This window comes from Mastigoproctus giganteus, chromosome 10, assembly GCF_048544385.1.
Source record: "Mastigoproctus giganteus isolate SK-2022 chromosome 10, ASM4854438v1, whole genome shotgun sequence".
Lineage (NCBI taxonomy): Eukaryota > Metazoa > Arthropoda > Arachnida > Uropygi > Thelyphonidae > Mastigoproctus > Mastigoproctus giganteus.
Window position 1 is genome coordinate 168,093,052 of NC_143584.1, and position 21,258 is coordinate 168,114,309.

At 36.4% G+C, this 21,258-nt stretch overlaps 2 protein-coding genes across 4 annotated transcripts in view; one reads left to right on the forward strand and one right to left on the reverse strand.

The window, feature by feature from the left end:
- Nucleotides 1-18,485, reverse strand: part of LOC150079459 (PAT complex subunit CCDC47) — a 264,969-nt gene extending 246,484 nt beyond the window's left edge. For all 3 annotated transcript variants that reach the window (XM_090383780.1, XM_090383779.1, XM_090383781.1), the window contains exon 1: nucleotides 18,327-18,485. The gene's annotated coding sequence lies outside the window, so the exon portion shown is untranslated. The remainder of the gene's footprint in view (nucleotides 1-18,326) is intronic.
- On the forward strand, nucleotides 13,057-13,668 carry LOC150079460 (protein ZBED8-like). The gene has a single exon (XM_090383081.1). The coding sequence runs from the start codon at nucleotides 13,057-13,059 to the stop codon at nucleotides 13,666-13,668; it is 612 nt and encodes a 203-aa protein (XP_090239207.1).
- Nucleotides 18,486-21,258: the final 2,773 nt, after the last annotated feature.

Below are 21,258 nucleotides of genomic sequence, written 5' to 3' on the forward strand. Positions count from 1 at the left end.
CTTTCAGCAGCTTTCGTGTCCATGCCCAGATAACTTGAAGCTGCTATAATGTACCTGTATAATGCTTAGTGTGTCTAATAAACTTACCATTCGGTGTATGTTTCTTTAAATATATAATTATTTTTATTGGTAGCTACATAACAAATTACAGTCCTTTGCAGCATCATAATCAACACAATACATCACCATCTAACTATCATCTATAGAGTTCAGAGTTCAATTCCCATCTACTACTGGAGGAATTTCTAAAATCCTCTCCAATCAAACTTGTATTTTCCAATTTCAGACAGAGGGAGTAGGGGCCCCCAAAACACACAAATCATTCCAGGTTTTTTAAACTCAACTTGCCTGTGTGACACACTTCTATAGACAACTAACAGGTATAAGCTACAAGCTTATCTATCTATACATTAAAAAAGTTTTCCTCCTAGTGAGATTTATTCGAGCCAATGGAAGAAGAGGGCAAAGCAATTATGTCACTACAAATGCAATTAATTATTGACAACTGCCTCCATAATGTTCACCGACCTCGTGCACGTGATTCTGTCTAACATTTGATGTTCCATTGTAACAGTTTTTGCATATTAATGAATATTGTATATTTGTAAATATTGTGGTTTAATATTTTGTAAATATTTTAAATATTTGTATAGTTTGTAAATATTCCAGTCTTGCTCTTTCGGATGCAATAATATTCCTCATGTATTATGGAACCCGAAGCAAAAGGCCTTTTCCTAAGTGACCTATGTAAATGCAGGTAAATAATTACCTAGTGATATTGGCTGAAGTCCAGTATAGTATACACCGGCAGGTACTTCGATGAAAGCGAGGAAGACGGCAATAATTGACAGGTGAAGGCAACTCCCTTTTCTGATTGTTTCGTGTCGTCAAGGAGGGGACTTAGCTTAGGTAGGGTGTTTTTCCCTCCATCATGCTGTTTTAAAATGGGAAAACGAGTTCTCGATTTAAAAAGTGGCAAATGTGGGGAAAAACACCCTAGGCATATCAATCTAGGAGGACAGTAGGTGGGGAAAGCAGTGCCAATCACTGCTTTGTTCCTGTCTGTTTGTCGAAATATGGGAGTCACAACTTGTCAGTCACTGCTTTCCCACTGTTTTGCTTGCCACCATGTTGGAGAGTGTACACCGTTCTAGAGTTTTAAAGTGATATTTATTCGACCTTGAGGATTACGCGCACTACAAATGCACAGGTAAATAATTACATAGGTCATTTCCTGATTAGATATTGACCAGTGCGTTTCGACAGGTGTCTTTTACGTAGAAAAGATTTGACTTACTCCGTGTACTTCTACATTTTACATAGAAAAGCATACATGGGGATGGGCAAGCAAAGCGAGCAGTGGGAAAAGCCTCCTGGTATGCCATTAAAATAATAATTTGAATTACACAACTGATTTTCACTGAATCAATTAAAAGCGATTTAATCTTTATACAAACATCCAGTCAAATTATAGCAAAATCAGTTGCAATACCCAGCTAGATGCAGAATATCTCCCTGGTTTAAAGTTAAAATTTCAAAGCCATACTTCTGACAGGTATACATTTTAATTAGACTAATAGACACAAAGTACCCCTTGCCTGCTGTCAAAATAACTGAAGCACTGTCCTGAAAGCAGCACATATAAAATAACTACTGTTGGTAAGACCAACAATGGAGACATTAATCTTCCTGATGTGCCATACAAGCACAGCATTTTGTAGGAATTATAAATAAAAACCTTATTGCCTGTCTGGTGCATTAATTAATTTTCCTAAATGGCAAAATCCTAGTATCCCAGACCTTTACAAATTGGTAAACCAGCATAGCCAATAGTTTCCAACAGAATGGAAACTATCACAGTTTACATTCTGTTGCAGCTGTAATTCCTATCTCTGTAATCCTCTAAGTCAGTGATTCTCAACCTTTTTTTTCATAGAGGAATCCACTAAATTTTCATATTTGAACCTGTAAAACAATTTTTCATATATGAAAAATTATTTTACAAGTTCAAATATAAACATATAAAATCAAAATAAAGTTTATTTAAACATCAAAATAAAGTTCGCATTGAAAGTAAACATAAGGTTTACTTTCAGTGTGATACTTGAGCTTATTTCTTTTTCCACAAACGTTGAATTCTTGGCGAAATTTTTGACATACACAATCACAGTTCTTCCTCAACAGCAGACAATTTCTTCCTTTACTTTTAATTTTTGTCATGAGACATTAGGAAACTTATTCACAGAGGTAAGAAGTTGACAGTAAGATGATCACTGCTTTTGCTGAGTTTGCACAATACTCTTTTCTTATTGTAATCCAAACACATCATGTGACACTATTGAATTTTATCTACAAAGTTCAATCACACAACAGTTTAGTCAGTTCTTCTTCAGACAGACTGAGTATATTTCATGAATTTGGTGACAACTGAACAAAAGGAATCCTAAGTAATGCATTTCTCATGACAAAGAAGGAAAGTATTGGTCAAGCTTTTCTGTCAGTGATTCTACATGACTGATAATTATCAGTCATGTAGAATCGCTGAGTTATAATTAATGGAATAACTTCCTTATAATTTGTCTGACCCTGAACCAGGCATGGAAACATTTCAATATTTCCACTTGAAAGGCCCTTTTTTTTTTCCAAACTCTGGGTTTATTCTTGAATGCAAGAAGTCAGTCTGTGGAAATTAGAATGTTTCCTTTTGGGCTCTGGATGCTGGTGTTTAAGGCGCTGATAAATATCTGGTTACTAGTCTAGAAACCATTTTGTATCATCAAGAAAGTAGAAAAACTGGCTTTATTATTATCTTTGATGAAAAGCAGTACTTCCTCTTACAACTCAAATACCCTTGTTAAAAATTTCCCTCGTGAAAACCATCTAACTTTGGTGTATAGAAGGAGAGTCGTGGTTGTTTTGCATATTTTCACACAGCTTTGCAAATATGCATGACTTAAGAGGGCGCTGCTTAAAACTAACACACAAAGGCTTAAAACATGCCCTTGATATTGCTGTGAACATCAAGGGCTTATTTTAAATCCTCCTCAATAGTAGTTTTTGAAACAAGAGCTTCCTGCAGTAGGGAACAGTGGGTCATTATGATATCAGGGTTTTGTTTTTTTGACTTATGTAACAAAGCCTTTTATTGAGCCAAACATGAGGGAGCACTGTCAGTGCATATTCCAGCACACCAGCTCCATGGCAAACCACAGATTCCAAATAAGAAGACAAGACGTTGAAAATATCTTGACCTATGGTTTTTTTCTAGCAGTTATTTACAACAACAAAAATTTTGTATTATTTCATCTGAAGTCAGAGGTCTAAAAAGGCCATAAATGCATCATTTTAAATTTGCACTTCTTTTGGCATCTCTTATATTGTCAAAATATTTCATTTCCAGGTAGTCAACTCCTACACAGTGCCCACAGAACAAACATTCCTGAAACCTGGGTGGCGGCACTAAGAGAATGTGCAATGGCTGGGCAACGTTGGCAAAAAGTCGCAAGTTAGGATTTAATTTGAAAGTGTCAACAATTTTGCCCAGACACAATAGGAGGAGTATATGTTGCGAGCCTTGTCAATCAATTCGGTGCTGGAGAGAATATGCAAGGCCCATGGGTTACAATTTTTCCCAGCGTGGTCTGTGCTTGTTAACAGAGAGACTGTTTTTACAGGGATGGGATACACTTAAATAGAAGGGACACAAGAATATTTGCTGATGCCACTGAGGCTGTGAAAGGTGGGTCAGAAAACTGCTAGCTTAGGGTAAATACAAAGACTAACAGTTAACTAGAGCCACAGGCAGAGGTGAAAGTGATTCTTGCATTGCTACCATTGGTACATGCAGCAGCCTAGAAAGCAAGGTATCTGATTTCCCACCCTGCTGTGGCTCATAATGGGACAAATGAATACGTGGGCTGTGTTAGAGTAACAAGATGCTGAATTTGAATATGGGGAATACAATATATACAGGAAGTACAAACAGACAGAGCAGGAGAGGTGGAAGGGTTATGCTCTTAGTTAAGAAGAATATTAAATCTACTACAGTGACTCCAGTTGTCTTGACGAGTGCAACATTGAGTCAGTTTGGTGTGATATAAGCACTGGGAAAGCACAATTATGGGTAGGAGTGTTTTATAGTCTAAATGACTGTGATGAGTATACCAAAAAGCCATAGAGGGATATAAAGTGGACCAGCAAATCAGAATGTCTCAATGTGGGATTTTAACTTTCCACACATTGACTAAAATTTGTGGGTTGGTCACACACTACCAAGACTTCTATAGATTTCTTGAATGACTGTTTTTTACAGCAGCATGTTAGAGTGGCAACAAGAGGAAGCAATACTCTTGGTCTGGTTATCAGCAGTGATTCTTCGTGCATTAAGAATCTGCAGGTAAAAGACCCACTGGGTGGCAGCAATCACAGTGTACAAATGTGGAATTTAATTAAAGACCTAACTACTGCCAAGGGTAAAGGGAAAGGCTTTTGCTTTCTTAAGGGTGACTACAGAGGTCTGTTTAAATTGTGTGCAGTGGGACCAACTAATGATATTACCAACAGCAAATTCTAAATGGGAAATATTCAAGGAAGTATTCAAAGAAGCTACTAAGAAATACTGTTTAAGGCTTAGATCTCAATGGATGTCAGATGAACTATTGAGACATGGCAGAGAAAAGTGCATGGGATGCATAAAAATTATCAAGTGATACAAAAGTGATACAGCAGATAAATATTAGCCTGTAAACAAGTCACAAATGATGTTAGGCAAACTAAGGCAGATTATGAGAAGACTCTCCCAAAGAATACAAAGAAAAAAGATTTCTATGCTTATATTAAAAGTAGAAGGAAGGGGGCAAATCACATTAGGCCACTTAATGTTTATGGGTTCACTGTTGATGACTCTGCTAAGGTTGCAAACATATTGAATAGGTATTTTGTATTTACATTCACACATGAGGAATTCTTTAAGGTAGTGGATGCCAAATGTTTACCAAACTCTAACGAGGAGCTAAATGACTGTGATAACTGAAAGGAAAGTGGAGGAGAAATGGTTGAGGATGGACATAAAAAAGGCACCTGGGTGTAGATGGAATCTACCAATGATATTAAGGAAGGCAGAAAAGGAGGTAAGCAAACCCTTAGCCATAATTATGAGAGCATCAGTGGATTCAGGGGAGATCCCTATGGACCAGAGATTTGCGAATGTGTCCCCAATTCACAAAGGGAATCAAAGAATAACACAAGTAATTATAGACCTGTTAGCTTAAAGTTTGTTCCAGGGAAAATAATGGAATCACTGGTTAAAGAAGTAATGCAAGACCATTTGGACAAGCATGCAATTATACTGCAATCACAGCATGGATTTGTCAAGGGTCAATCTTGTCTAACTAATTTGATAGGTTGCTATGATGCAGTGACCAAAGAATTGGATGAAAAAAATAATTTTGACATCACCCCAGGGGCTCACATCTGGTGAGTATGGGCTTGGCACACCCAGGGTCCTGAGCTGGTTCATTCTTCTCTTTCTTGGTGATTCCCTTCTGTTTCTCTCTCTCTCTCTCTCTCTCTCTCTCTCTCTCTCAGGGTAACTCAGAAATTTTTTTTAGCTGGTGCAGCATAAGCCTGAGGCTTCCTTGCATTATATGGCTAGTAATAATAATAATAATCATATACTTAGATTTCAGGAGGGCTTTTGATACTGTTGCATGTAGAAAACTGCCATACAAACTGGGGCAATTTGGCATAAAGGGCAAATTACTGCTATGGATAAAAAGGATGGTTAAGTGGAAGAAGACAGAGAGTGGTTATCAATGGGGACTGCTCTTTGTGGCCTAATGTTATTAGTGGATTTGCCCAATTTTCAGTGCTGGATCTATTGTTTTCAATATTTATCAATGATATTGATGAAATTATATCAGGCTTAATGTCTTAAGTTTGCAGATGATACAAAGGTTGGCAGGGTGGTTAACGACAGTCATCAGGGTGAGCTACTGTAACAAGATCTAGGATATTTGGGTTGTTGTGCTGAGAAATGGCAGTTGCAGTTTATAACATTGACAAATGCAAGGTACTGCATATGGGTAGCAGTAACCCCAGAGAAATGTACTAACTATGTGGTACTACACTCAGGGTAGTGGAGAATGAAAAAGACCTTGGGGTAAGTGTGAGGTCAGACATGAAATTCTTTGAGAAGTGCAGACATGCTGCTAGAACAGCTCATGGCATTTTGTCAATGATATACAGAAACTTAGCTAGCAGGGATAGGGAGGCACCTGAAGGGAGATCTGATTGAGGTGTTTAAAGCCTTGACTGGATTGAGTAAGATGAATGTTAATGGTATTCATCCGCTTGCTGAGACTATACACATGAGGGGACATAAATTCAAGCTGAGGAAGGATGGTTGTAGGATAGATGTGTGGAAGTTTTCCTTCAGCCAGTAGGTGGTTGTTTGTTGGAACTGGCTTCCATCTGTTGTTATGGAAGTGGATGGGTTGAATAAATTCAAGGGAGAACTAGACAAATTCTTGGAGGGTACGGATGGGCTAGCTGATTTTTTTTTTTTTTTTTTGCTTATGCTTTAATGAATGATGCAAGAAAGCAAGCTTTCTTGCATCATTTGCCATTACTACTACTATTAACAGTCCTCTATTTGGAAGGCTGTTGTTACTCATTCTTAGTGCTGCCACCTAGGTTTCAGGAATTTTTGCAATTCTTTTTTAACGGTCAGTTCACTAAAAAGCCTTCTTTTTAGTGAACTGACTTTAAAGAAGAAGAAAAGATAGTACGTAAGTAGGCCGAGTTATTTTATTTATTATTTTATTTTACTGGTTCTATTAAAATTATAATGTGCTCTACCAAGAAAGGATAATGTTATTTCCACTAATTCTCAGACAATGATAAAACTACCATAATGCCAGGCTCACCACTGTTGAGGGATGTAAAAGAGCAGTTGATTTGGCATGGCTGTTAAAGAACATGGGGTCCCCCATTCATGAATGCTGTGGGGGTTTTTTTTTTTTTTTTTTTTTTGATTTGGTAGTTGTTGGCGCATCGGCTTCTGTGGCCATATTGCACCTCCTAAGGTTTTTGCAGTACTTTGATCCAAGCCCGAGGCGGGAATCGAACCCGCGACCTTTGGGTTGCCGGGCAGGTACTTTACCCACTCGGCTAGCCCGGTCACTTGCACTTACACTATTGTTCTCGGTTTCCAAATTCTAGTCCAAGGAAAAATCCCACAAGAAAACTCCTCAAATTAGACCTTATTAACAGCAAGAACACTTCTTTAAAACAGCTTATTATGAAGAAGCAGGAGACATGGATTGTGTAGATGTGGGTACTGGACTTTTTTTTTTTTTTATTGATTAAAAAAAAAATTACTCTTCCATTAAAATTACAGTGCATTTTTATTTTAGAAAGGGTGACTACCTTAGCTACCTCCCATTCCCAAAAAATCATCAGGTCACTGATTTTGAAAAGGTGGCAACTCTACCTGACCCAGTCTCACTTGGTCTATGTCTATTGTTTGTAATGTCACCCAAACATAGCCGAGTGGTTAATGCAGCAGCACGTGGTTGAGTTGACTAGGGTGCAAACCCACATGACCACCACCCACACACACTTAATGATAATATTTTTTCCAAAATGATTAGCTATAAACTTCTCTGACTTATGTGATTGTGTAAACAATCACAAATTGTGTAAGTCAGAGTATAAACAGATGCATTCATTTACCCATTGACTCTCAGCCTTAAAAACCGTAGAGCCACCTTAGGGCCAATCCTGATTGTAAATAGAGGTCCTACTCCAAAATGTAATAAAAGGTTGAACAGTTTTATTCCCAAGTAAATGAAAAAGTAAACTGCAATCTCATAAGGCATGCAAAATCTTGATTAAAAATCCAAAATCTTCAAAAAAAAAAAAAAAACCCTAAAAATTCTCTGAAGACATCCAACTACTAATGTTAGCAGAAGAAATATATTTGAAAATTGTCTCCCCCAATAAAAAAAAATATATAATGTGCCTGCTACTGCCAAATGCATTGTTGTTACATATGAGTGCAAATACAGAATTTCTGCATATATATACTAAATTGAATAAAATTATCTAGATAGCATAATAAAGATGAAGCCAACTGTAATCAGCATCAAGAATGCATTTATAAATTTGCTGACTCTAGACCAGTGGTCGTCAGCCTGGTCCCTATCACACACTAGTGGGCGATTCAAGCTTTCCTGGTGGGCAGTGGGGGTTTTTGTTCGTTGTTACAAATTTTGTTCTTCCTCCTTATATCAAATATATTGCTAATAACTTCACGAGTTTGACTTTTTAAAATATGCTTTTGCAATTTACTTTTGAATTCCATCTCTAAACTTTGAATATAGATAATAATTCACCGGACACTTCTCGAAGTATACTCGTGGACGAGGGAGCAACGAATGAGCTCCGCAGCCAAAGGCACGAGTTTAGTGCACATAACAAGGGCGGGACTTACCACCAACCATCACTCAGTCTTCCAGCTGTACCTCTTTCATGGTGGGGGGCAGAACGTGGTTAGATTTGTGAGAGTAAGCAATGGCGAGCTATAGTGGGCTCGCAAGAGCCCATTGTTTTTTGTTTTTTTTTTGAAAATTTGCGAGCCCACTGTTGAGACGATCATTTATTTTACAAATGAAATCCTGGATGCAATTATTGAGAATCCAGAGCCGAAACTGCGGTGGGGAAAGCGGTTTCCCATTCCCAGCATTTTCATAGCACAATCAATCGGTTATGTATTTTAAAATTGCTCCATTTTTGATTTAATTAGTCGGACCTCTGTTCAACGAACTTCTTTACAGCGAATTTTTTTTATTCCCCCTTGGTAATTACATTTAAAATAGTTTCCGTTGAACGAAGAAAAGTTCCATGTAACAAAAGGATTAAGAGAGACAACTTTGTATGCATTGTTCTGACCTCTGGCCTTTAGGCAGTTTAGATAATTAGAAAGTGCGAATTAAGGGTGAAAGGGATTACCATTTCACAATGTTAGTGGTGTCCGTAAAACCTATACAGTCACATACCAAGAAGTCGCACTAGTCAATATGCTTTCCATAGCCAGTCAGAGGATTAAAAAGATTCTCAACACGAATTATAGAATTCGTGTTGAGAATAGAATTCTCAACACGAATTTGCAACAAACAGGCATATGTTTTTCGGAGAAGTGAGTGAGTGATCCACACCTTCCAGTAAATTTCTTCTGTTTATGTTTACATGGTCAGAGTAGCTGAATATCCATGTGATTCCGACATTTTGCATAATATTCAAAGAACTAGTGAGAGTAGCAACGTGGGAGGGGGGGGGGGAATTGAAGCAATTAAATATATCAAGATATTATATAAACTTTACGAAGATGAAATGTTGGCAGATTTTGAAACTTTGTCGAGCCTTTCACTGTGTAGAAAATGTTCTAAAATATAATGGCATACAGGCAATAATTGAAAAAAAAAAAAACTATATCACCAATCTCCAATTTTTTTTTTTTTTTTTTTTTTTGGTAGTTGTTGGCGCATCGGCTTCTGTGGCCATAATGCACCTCCCAAGGTTTTTGCAGTACTTTGATCCAAGCCCGAGGCGGGATTCGAACCCGCGACCTTTGGGTTGCTAGGTAGGCACTTTACCTACCCGGCTAGCCCGGTCGGCCCCAATCTCCAAAAAAAAAAAAAAAAAACTAGCGCGAATTAAGAATGATTGCTAAAGAATCTGATGTGGAAACTATAAAGATTGGCCGTGTGTTCACAAGCTAAAAGCTGCTCACGATGAGCAGCTTTTAGCTTGCGGACAGGCGCCTCCGTAGCCAGGTGGGAAAGAGCAGCAGTGTGTAACACACGCTTCTTGATTAGACCGGGGTTCAAGGCCGTCACCACCAAATATGGAGGATGCGGTAAGGTCAGGGAATGACCACCGCATATTCTCGGAGCAATATGGCCTTAGTTGCTAATGCTCCTAATAACCAACCAACCCAGCTTGTGGACGGCAATTGTGGGTTGGAGGAATCATCCCGCTTTGTGCAAACATTTTGAATCATAAGTTAAATATTCAGGATTATTAAATCGACTTTTAAATTTGGAATTTCTTAACAATTTAGCAGTAATGGTCGACATCCTGCAGGAGCTCTCTTACCTTGCAGAAGCTTTACAGAATCACAATGGTAAAAGCATATAAATTAATTATTCGAACTATATGAGAAATTATAGTTCTTAAAATACCATGATTGTTAGACTAAATTCCAAATAGCAATGCTTAATGTATGGTACTCACCTTATACAATCTGCAATAGTTATTAGGGTGAATTGATGGCTAAATTTTGGGTTGAATAATTTAAATTAGTAAATTAAAAAGTGAGATAAAAAAATTTTTTAAATAAAAAATTAATTTAATTTGACGGAATTTAAAATAAGCGCAACGAGGCAGAAGTGCACAACTCCGTCCCTGGCTGTCATGAACGATAATTAAAAAACTGATAAGGCCAACAGTCATAACGATGGACTTTCGTTTAGTTAAAAACATCTTCAGTTGGCAAAGTTGAGTAGAAAGTGAGCGCGTGCTGTGTTCCACCACGTGTTCCAAAGAGCATCATGGGAGTATAGATATTTCTTTTAAATACAGCACGCGCTCACTTTCTACTCAACTTTGCCAACTGAAGACGTTTTTAACTAAACGAAAGTCCATCGTTATGACTATTGGCCTTATCAGTTTTATATTACTCAGAGTTTTTTAATTAATTATCCTTCATGACAACCAGGGACGGAGTTGTGCACTTCTGCCTCCTTGCGCTTATTTTAAATTCCGTCAAATTAAATTAATTTAAAAAATTTTTTTTTTTATCTCGCTTTTAATTTACTAATTTAAATTATTCAACCCAAAATTTAGCCATCAATTCACCCTAATAACTATTGTACATTGTATAAGGTGAGTACCGTACATTAAGCATTTGCTATTTGGAATTTATTCCAACTATCTGTGCTATTGCTAATTTGAAAAATCCTGAAGGAAATTATAAAGCTAAAATTGAGAGCATGTTGAAGTGGAAAGAATTTGAAGGAATCAAAATCGAAAGTAAAAAAATTACCTCGTGACAAGTTATTAAATGCACTATGTTATCCTTAAAGAATAAGTTATTAATGCAACAGAGCAATTTTAAATTAAATAAAGAAAATAACCATACCATTGAAAGAAATTTTAAACATATGCTACCCGAAATCGTGGAATGTGAAAGAACTTTCGTCTCGGTGGCAAGAGGGTGAAAACCGAATAAGAAATTTAAGTTTTCTGATGAAATATGAAATAAAAATTAATGATTTTAGAGATTTTGTCAAAGACAGTTTATCTTTAAAATCGAGTGAAATTATCTTTTCAATTAAGAAAGCCAGAAAATATCTTTGAAACTATTATGATTAGCAGTGGTGAAGCTGAGCGAGTTTTCAGCATAATGAATAATATTGAGTGAATGAATGAATAATGTTGACAATTAAACACGTTGCAGATTATGACATCTAAATGGAAAACCATTGTTTTGATTCGATCCGGATCGTTACGTCAAATCATTCCTCTGTAATCATCACTCAGCTATTGAGCAAAGCAAAAGATCGACAACAAATATCAATAAAGTAAATTCTATGTGGCAATTTTTAGAATAAAATATTCTTGAATATTTGCGAAATAATTTTTTTTCATGTATTCTGTGATTTTTGCACACTTTTTCTAGAAAGTTTGTTTTTTATGTAATATTTGTTTTTATATCGTGGAATGTTTTGTGATAGTTTTTATGTTATTTGTGATATGGGAAATATTTCAGTTATTTTTTATTCGCAATATTAAAATTTTATCATGAAAAAAAATGTATCTGTTATATTTCCCTAGTTGTTAAAAAAAAAGTTGCGCATGTGCCGAGCACGTGCAGTAGATGGTTTATGCGAAACATCCTTCACATTTCTTTTAGGTATTTTGATTTGTATATATCGATTACGAAATAAAAGAGCTTTTTATTGTAAATATTTTATTGATCATTCACAGATTTTCATCTGTGAATGATCAATAAAATATGACAGCTGCGACATACGCAGCTGTCAGGGGAACCTAACAATGGAATGTAACGAAAATGAGAGGCGAAAAAAGAAATTGTAGACAAATATTTGTATTGTTGCAATCATACTTACTGCAGCAGTAACTTCAGGAAGCACGATTGCGATGTCATAGTATTCAAAAATTCTAAAAAGTTAGAACTCCAGACACTGTCGTATCCAGTTATCATTGTAAGGCGAAGCATGACAACCAGGTTTTTAAGTTTTTTTTTTTTTAGATAGACCTAGGAACGTTTTACACATTCACTTATACGCATGGTTAAGGGGGTAATAAGTTGCATCTCTCCACCCCCCTAAATCCGCCCTTGACTCGAGATATCATATCGGTCATGAAAAATGCGTCACGCGCTCTAATCACACTACTAGTAGTGCGAGCGTGGGAAGCGCCTCTAGTGGAAGCCGCGGATGACGTAATTTCCGTGACTGATCAAATTTACTTAGTAAAAAGTCGGAAAAACTGCGAGCCCATTGTTAAAATATCCACAGCTCACCAGTGAGAGTAAGCACACGTCCATGGCTTGGAACGAGTTGATGAATTGTGCAACAAATTGTGAACCCATGTCCCAAAAAAAGAAATACTCTCATGGCTATTTACCAGAGTATCTGAAGATGGGTTTCATCAAATCTGTTACAAATAAACAGCTTCCAATGTGTTTACTGTGCCACAAGACATGAAGCAATGAAGTCAAGTCGATTGTGAGAACATCTTGCTATAAAGCATCCAAAAGATAAAGCCCACTGAATATTTTCAAGAAATGTATAAAATATTTCAAAATCGTTCAACAATAACTGCATCATTTAAGTCTAAGAAACAACATGCAAAAAACAAAGATGGATTAACTGGATTTATCATCACAATTAATTGCAAAAAGTGGTAAAAGCCATAATATTGGAGAAACTTTGATATTGCCCTCTATCAAAGAATATCTCAACAGTAATGCATCAGGATACACCTGAAGTTTTAAAAACATTGCCCCTTAGCGATAGCACAGTAAAGCGATGCATTGATGAAATGGCGGTTAATGTTGAAAATAAACTTATAGGTATTCTCCAAAACTCTTCATTTTCCATACAGTTGGACAAGTCTACCATTGCAGATAATAATGCTCTATTGATGACATATGTACGGTACCTTGACGAAAACAATACATTGCAAGAAGAAATGCTATTCACTGTAAATCTTATTACAGATACAAAAGGATTATCGATATTTAATGCTGTGAAATCATACTTTGCAAAAAATTATATACCTTTGAACAATATTGTTGCATGCACTATTGATAGAGCACCATCAATGGTAGGTCACTATCGTGGATTTGTTGCTGATTTGAAGAAAGAAGTGCCAAACGTTTTGTGTATTCATTGTGTGGTGCACAGACAACATCTTGTAGGAAAACATTTAAGTACAAGTCTCCATTCATCATTGAGTATAATAATTAGAGCTGTAAATAAGATCAAATCTAATGCCAAAGATGATAGAATGTTTCGACAGCTGTGCCAGGACAATAATGAGCAATTTATTAGGTTACTTTTATACACAGAAGCTTGATGGCTCTCAAAGGATACATGCTTGTCTCATTTTGTAGCATTATATGATAGTGTCATACAGTTTTTTGAAAGTAATAATGAGGCTGGTCTCTGTCAACAATTAAAAACAGTAAAGAATGATGCCTTTTATTTGGCAGACATTTTCAAGAGATTTAATAAAATTAATTTGCAGCTTCAAGGAGCCAATATAACTCTTATCAGTTGCAAAAATATTGTGTCATTATTTATCGAAAAACTTGATCTTCTCCATCATAATCTTTTGAAGAGAGAATTTCATCAGTTTCCCAAATTGTCATCTATAAAAGATGATGCAACTCCAGAGGAGATTGAAAGGTTCAATAGCCACCTCAACGAACTTAAATTGGATATGGAAAAACGATTTAAAGATATTTTGAACTTGAAGGTGTAATGATAAATCCTTTAACTGCAAATTTTGCTGAGGTTGATATAACTTGCCAAGAAGAACTATTAGAACTTAAATATGATGAAGAGAGCAAATATAATTTCGATAGTAGTGGATACCAAAAACTCTGACAAAATAAAAAAATGCCTGCGTTATATCCAAATATGTGGAAAATGATATTTAATTTATTGATACCTTTCCCTACCTCATATCTTGTAGAATCAAGCTTTAGTGCTGTTAATCATATTATCACCAAACAAAGAAACCGTCTGAATATCACCGAAAAAGGAGACCGATTTTCGTTTGTTCCTTAGGAAAATCGAACCAAATATTTAGTCTCACAGCTTTTTTTTTTTTTTTTTTGGTAGTTGTTGGCGCATCGGCTTCTGTGGCCATAGTGCACCTCCCAAGGTTTTTGCAGTACTTTGATCCAAGCCCGAGGCGGGATTCGAACCCGCAACCTTTGGGTTGCCAGGCAGGCACTTTACCTACATGCAGTCTCACAGCATCAGCCACAAGGATCTCATTAACCATTAATTAAAGGTAATTTCGATAAATTTTATTGTTTTCACATTTAACTTTCTTTTTCTTCAATTTAAGCAGCTCCCGCACTAGTAGGCGTTGTACCAATGGAGATGCAGATATTCGTTAAATTTAAATTATCGATGTATAAACATACATAAAGTATAAATAAAAAGATAAATTTAAGTACATATTTTTTACAAACCCTCCGATCTAAAAATTACTTCGCACTTACGCCAAATTGTGTTACTGTGGCACCGGTGGGCAGTAAGGAAATTTTTCCATCAACAAAGATACAAAAGTGGGCAGTAGGTATTAAAAGGTTGACGACCTCTGCTCTAGACAAAATATTGGCAATGCAGCCCCTGCAGAGAGCACTGTGCAGTGAAAAGGGGAGGAACACTTGCCAATGATGCTCAAAACACTCATTTGAGACTTTTTTTTTATTTATTTATTAAGTGGCATAATATACAGTATGTCTCTGGCTAATTACTGAAATGTGCAATTCCTAAAGTTACACTTCAAAAGGATGTTCACAGACAAGTCGTACAGAAACATCACGGTAGCAGAACTATATAAGATGTTTAAATTTTAATTTAAAATTAACAAATAAGTATTATAAGTTCTAAATAAGATGTATTTTTAAGATGAGATGGATTTTTAAATATGAGATGCATTGTTAGACAAGTAATGTTCATTAAATAAGTATTTAAATTAATGAACATGTATTTTTATTTTCAAAGTTAATCAGTCACTCAATCAATCAGAATATACATAGTGGGTTGCCAAATGCCTTAAGTCTTCCATCAACACGTAATTAAAAATAATCTATTCTTATTCTGCAAAAAATGTTTACTCTGAAATTAAAATTTTCTGATTTGTTGGCCCTAGCAGAACTCAAGCCAATACCTATTCCTCTTTGCAATGGACTGTGGACAGTTAACTGCCATTTCCACTTTGTCACTAAAAGATATAAATACTCTAGATATTAACACCACCCATGTTATATATATATTTTTCTTTTTTTTAGCTGGTGCTGTATAAACTCTGCTTCCCTGCATCATACTGCCAATACTACTAATCAAATTCTACAAATATTTTAATTTAAAACTTAGCTTGAAGATCTCGGTTTTTGTTTTTTCCAGAAGGGTCCCCAATATCCCATTTCATTCGATAAATTTGAAACTGTTGATCTTAGGCCCATTATTTCTTCCCTGACTAAAGGAAATAACTTTATCATTTTTCCTAATGATGTTGTCTGTGATCTAACATCATTTGTCTCCTTGAATTCTGACAACAATCTGTTTCCTAAATCTCTTCCTTTCAGTGTTCACTGCAAAAGTAAAATGACAGACTGATAATTAAAAATAGATCCTTTAATACTAAATTTTTGAGCCAAGATCATTGTGTTACTGTTCTAAATTTTTACCCTTGGGGTGGTCTTCTCCTCTGTCCAAATGAGATGGCATATCTTTTTTTTTAACTCCACTACATGGCTTCCATCAAATGCTAAAATTTCAGCCTGTAAACTTTCATTTTTAAGGCATGGTGGTGCTCACTCCCCCTCCCAGTTCTTGGTTTTTAAAAATAAACAGAAATTGCATAGAGTACAGGCTAACACATTATTTATTCCTCTTCCAGAATTTAACAAAATAAAAAAGGACCATCACTGCACACTTTATCAATTCTAAAATCAACAACTCAAGGTTCTGTCACAAATTGAAAAATTCACTACCATCAAACCTTGAACTGAAACCTTGTTTGCACATTTAACCATGACCTTCTTTCATTCAATGCTCAGAATTTTGATGGTAATATCTTTCATATGGGCCCTATAAACTCTAAGGACTAGGTTAAAACAATTATCAATTCTCTACACCTCAAAAAAAAAAAGACAGCTGGAATTTGATAACATTCACCTTTTTTATGCTCAAAATTTATGGTGTCTACACACACGATTTTCTTATGCATTGCTTTAATTTGAACATTACTTCAAACTTTTTCCCTCTTTAAAAATGTCATAATCCAAAAGATCCTTTTGAGTAATGACAAAATCTCTATTAACCAAAAAAATTCTTTTGGGTTATGGCAAAAAAGGATCTTTTGGGTTAATAGAGAATGGATAAATGTTTCTCCGTTTCCTCATTAGTGCTTAAAATTTTGAACAAAACTGCACTCTACCTAAATTTTCTAAACAATTTATCCTTAACCATGTTGGTCATGATCATTATAGCATAGCTAGTAAGTCTACCACAGCAAACTTCTTAATTATAAATGTATTAAATGCCAAACAACAACTTGACTGTCTACCTGGATATCACATTGGCATTTTATTCTATATGCCCCACATTCCACTTCTTAAATCCTTCAACTTTATTTCTGGAAATATACTTGCCTTTCATGAGAGCCTCCTGCAGTACTTTCAAAAGTGACAGTTTCTCCCAACATCATTACCACAGTCACTGAAGCACCATCCTAAACACACGAACCAGGCAATTGGTTTGTGTCTTCTCTATACATCTTTAAACTGAACAAACTTCAACAAATGGACAGACTAGTCCCCAACTCTGTACTTCTGCTAATTAAGTAATTCAGAATCAACTGTCACAAGTCTGTCTTTAGAAAATGCTACAGGAAGGAGACTGCCAACTTGATCAAAAATTGCTGAAAGCTCACGACTCCATAAATGCAAGAGAAGTGTCTCCTTAATAGTGTTTCCAAAGGCAATTGTGGGATGCATAAGGCTGTGATGGGCTTACCTGTAGCTATAAGGCCGTGATGGGCTTGCCAATAAGTGATTATTTATTAGTAAAGGAGATTCTTGAGAATCTCTTTTACTATAGGTCAGCTAGCCTTCCATGGATGGAAGGGGTAAACATGGATGGAATGAAATGCATCAAGAAATATATTTTTTAGTACCCAGCTAGACAAGGCACGATATCCAAGAACAAAAATAACTTAAAATGAATAAATAATAATGGCTGCAGCATATGATATTGATATGATATAGGTGCATGTAGGCAACTGCTTACATGCACCTAATTTCAAAAGATAATATTTGCACAGGGCCCTGGCGAAACTTGTTCAGCGTAAAATTGGCACTGATCAGCAAATCTGTCGAACCCTCTTTAATTCGGCATTTTTGTACTTCACAGTGCATGAATTTTAAATTATTATTATCATTAGCTATATGGTGCAAGGAAGACTGAAGCTTTTGCTGCACCAGCCGAAAAAAAATTCCTGAATTACCCAGAGAGAGAGTCAGAAGTAGAAGGGAATCACAGAAAGGAAAGAAAAAAGAAGAATGATGATATCCAGCTCAGAACCTGGGTGTGCCAAGCCCATACTTACCAGATATGAAACCCAGGGGGTAAAACTGTTCATTAGACAATATCATTCGTGGTTCTAGCTAACACTACAATTATCTCAAATTTATTGTGTACTTTACGGTTATTCAGATTAAAAGTTAATGACTGACATGCATGTATATTTAAACACGTAGTACCGGTCATTCGGGGATTAAAACGGTGCAATGTACTGGAGCCTCGTATTGAAAAGCGTCCCAAAACAAACAAAACCTCCACACTGCTCTTTTTCCCAACAATATTCAATCCGGATACCCTGAATGGTGGGACTGGACTTGTTAATAGCAGGTAGTCCCAGAAGAACGTGGTTATATGATTTTACTTAAAACATCTCAAAATAAGAAAAATATGCACAAGTAACAAACTTACAAATGGTGTAGGAATTCCAATTCTATCGTATCTATATATAATCTTATGCAATATTTTAATTTCAGCTTACACAATCATTTCGCATTTTATTTAAATAAATAGTTTTAAGGTATCACAGTTTAACATCCACTCTCACGGTGGCCGTTGCTGAAACACGCAGCATCCATATCAGAAATGGCAATGTTCACAAACTATAGATGCGTTTCCTAACTGCTCTGAATGCAAACACGAAAAATACTATTTTCTTTAAACTGTTAATTTTTGTAATGTTAGACTAAATATTTTATAACTCAGTTTATTTGCCGGTAGTATAATCTAAATTCTCTAAACGCTACAACGTGTAATATGTTTCGGATTGGCAATACACTATAAAATAGCAGTGATATCACCATAATTTATCCGAAATAAACTACAAAAGTAGTATGAATGGCATCGATTTAATTGTATCTCATATTGTAACTGTTCCTTCACAACGAGTTACTATGTATTGTACTACTTCGAATAAGTAACGGTTCACCAATGGAGAAGACTATTGTAACTTATTCTCGGGGGATACCACCACACAGACGGCACCGTTTCAAGGCTAGTTAGCCTATATACACCAACTGGCATCTCTCATATTGTGGAATTTCATTTCACACCTGGATTGGCATGATTGCAACACTGAGATAACTACCTGCCCACCGATGATAGGCACACTAGCCTTGAAACGGTGCCGCCTGGGTGCTGGTATCCCCTGAGAATAAGTAACAATAGTCTTCTCGATTAGTGAAGCGTTACTTACTCAAAGAAGTTGTTGTTATTTTGGTTTTTAGGAGCATTAACAACTAAGGCCATATTGTTACGGGGATATGCGGTGGTCATTCCCTGACCTTTCCGCATCCTCCGAATTTCATGGTCACGGGCTCGAACCCCGGTCTAATCAAGAAGCGTGTGCTACGCACTGCTGCTCCTGCCCACCTGGCTACGGAGGCGCCTACAAAGAAGTGCAATACATGGTAACTCGTTGTGAAGGAATAGTCACAATATGAGATACAATTAAATTGATGTTATTCATACTACTTTTGTAGTTTATTTCGGATAAATTACGGTGATTTCACTGCTATTTTTATAATCAAATTCTCGAACAATCGATCGAGACACCTGAAATTGGGAGCCTCATGTTTAAGCACCAAAACAACTAATATCTTGAGGCTTCAATATATTATGTTTGTAACTGCGTGTATCCTTTAGTCTATTTGTTGTTTCTGTACAAAAAAAAAAAAAAAATCCTAAGTTACTAAAGAAAAAACTATGTAACCCTCTCCTGGAAGCAGAGGCGGACTGGGTCAAAAATTCTTACTGGAGAAAACTCGTAGCAGCCTCATACTAGTGTTTATGGCCATATTCAGTAAGTAAGAGTATCGGTAAGGGTATCCAATCCACGTGTTGGGCAGGATTTTATAGCTCCGGCGAACGCTTAGTTTTTAATTATATTTAGCCGTTTTATTGACTTAATTGGTATATTCAATTATTTTCTAATAGCATATAGTCCTAGTCAAGTTCCTTCTCCGTGGCTGAGTTAGTCGGTCTCAGGCGTAGATAGCAAGGTTTTTTCCCTCAGAAACTGAGGTTTTTTCGTCCAGCAAAACAGGCAAATCGACCAGAGAACACACGCAATTTACAGACACGAATACGGGTTAATGTAATCATTTACGGGTAACCCTAATATAGTAATTTTTTTTTTTTAGTCAAGTTCCTTGGTTTATTTTGAATTTAGGTAGCGATTTTGAAAGTTAATACTTGCTTAGATTTATCGTTCGTAATTTGTTACCATTGTATTCGATACAACATATATCCCGAACGAGACAGCGTGAGGTTTCACGTAAAACAAGATAGCAAAACACGTAGCACTGTAGTAGAAATCTGTTAGCATAGTATAGTATAGTATAGTATAGTATAGTATAGTATTATAAATTATTAAGTAAAATTTATTCATCTTATTAAATTTCATTGTCAATTAAATTGTACTTAAACGGAATCATGACCCAGACTACACCAGCAAAGCAATGCTCACAGATTAGCCAGAGTGCTATGGCTCGGGAAGGGACGATTCTCCAACGCCTCACAGTTAAAAAAAATGCGCAAAATGTGAAACATGATCTAGCCAAGGAGGATGACTTGGTGTGTGCTAGGTGCGGAGACTATGAGGAAATTAAGCGCTAACTCAGCATTCTGATAGGCGTATATGAGAGTTTGAGGTGTAGGGTGGATGCACTCGAGAAAATTAATAAGAGGGGTCCATCAAGCTCTCAGCTGCCTAACTCAAAGGCAGAGCTCATTCCTGTGCATCAGGCAACACAGCGGCAATCTCCAAGGCAGAATGCACTGGTCCCACAGGAACTAGTTATTGTTGGTGACTCTATTGTCGGGGAAACGGGGACGTATTATGCAAAAAGGATAGGTGGAACAGGAACAGGGTATGTCTGCCAGGGGCAAAAGTTGATGACGTTGTAGAGCAGATATGATCTTTTAAGGGCACAACTAGTGATATTGTTGTACCGTTGGCACCAACGGCCTTAAGAGTAAGAGAACTGCAGATTTAATTAACAAGTATAATCATTCTTCTCTCTCTCTCTCTCTCTCTCTCTCTCTCTCTCTCTCTCTCTCTCTCTCTCTCTCTCTCTCTCTCTCTCTCTCTCTCAGGGTAACTCGGGAATTTTTTTTTTTTTTTTTTTGGCTGATACAGCATAAGCCCCAGGCTTCCTTGTGCTATAAGGATAATAATAATAATAATAATAAGTACAAGTGAAAGTTGAAATAAAAAAACGCGAGTTAGGGTTTAATTAGAAAGTGTCTGCAATTCTGCCCAGACACGAGAGGAAGGACTATATGAAGAGAACCTGGTCAATCAATTCGGCCCTGGAGAGATTGTGCAAGGCTCACGGACTAG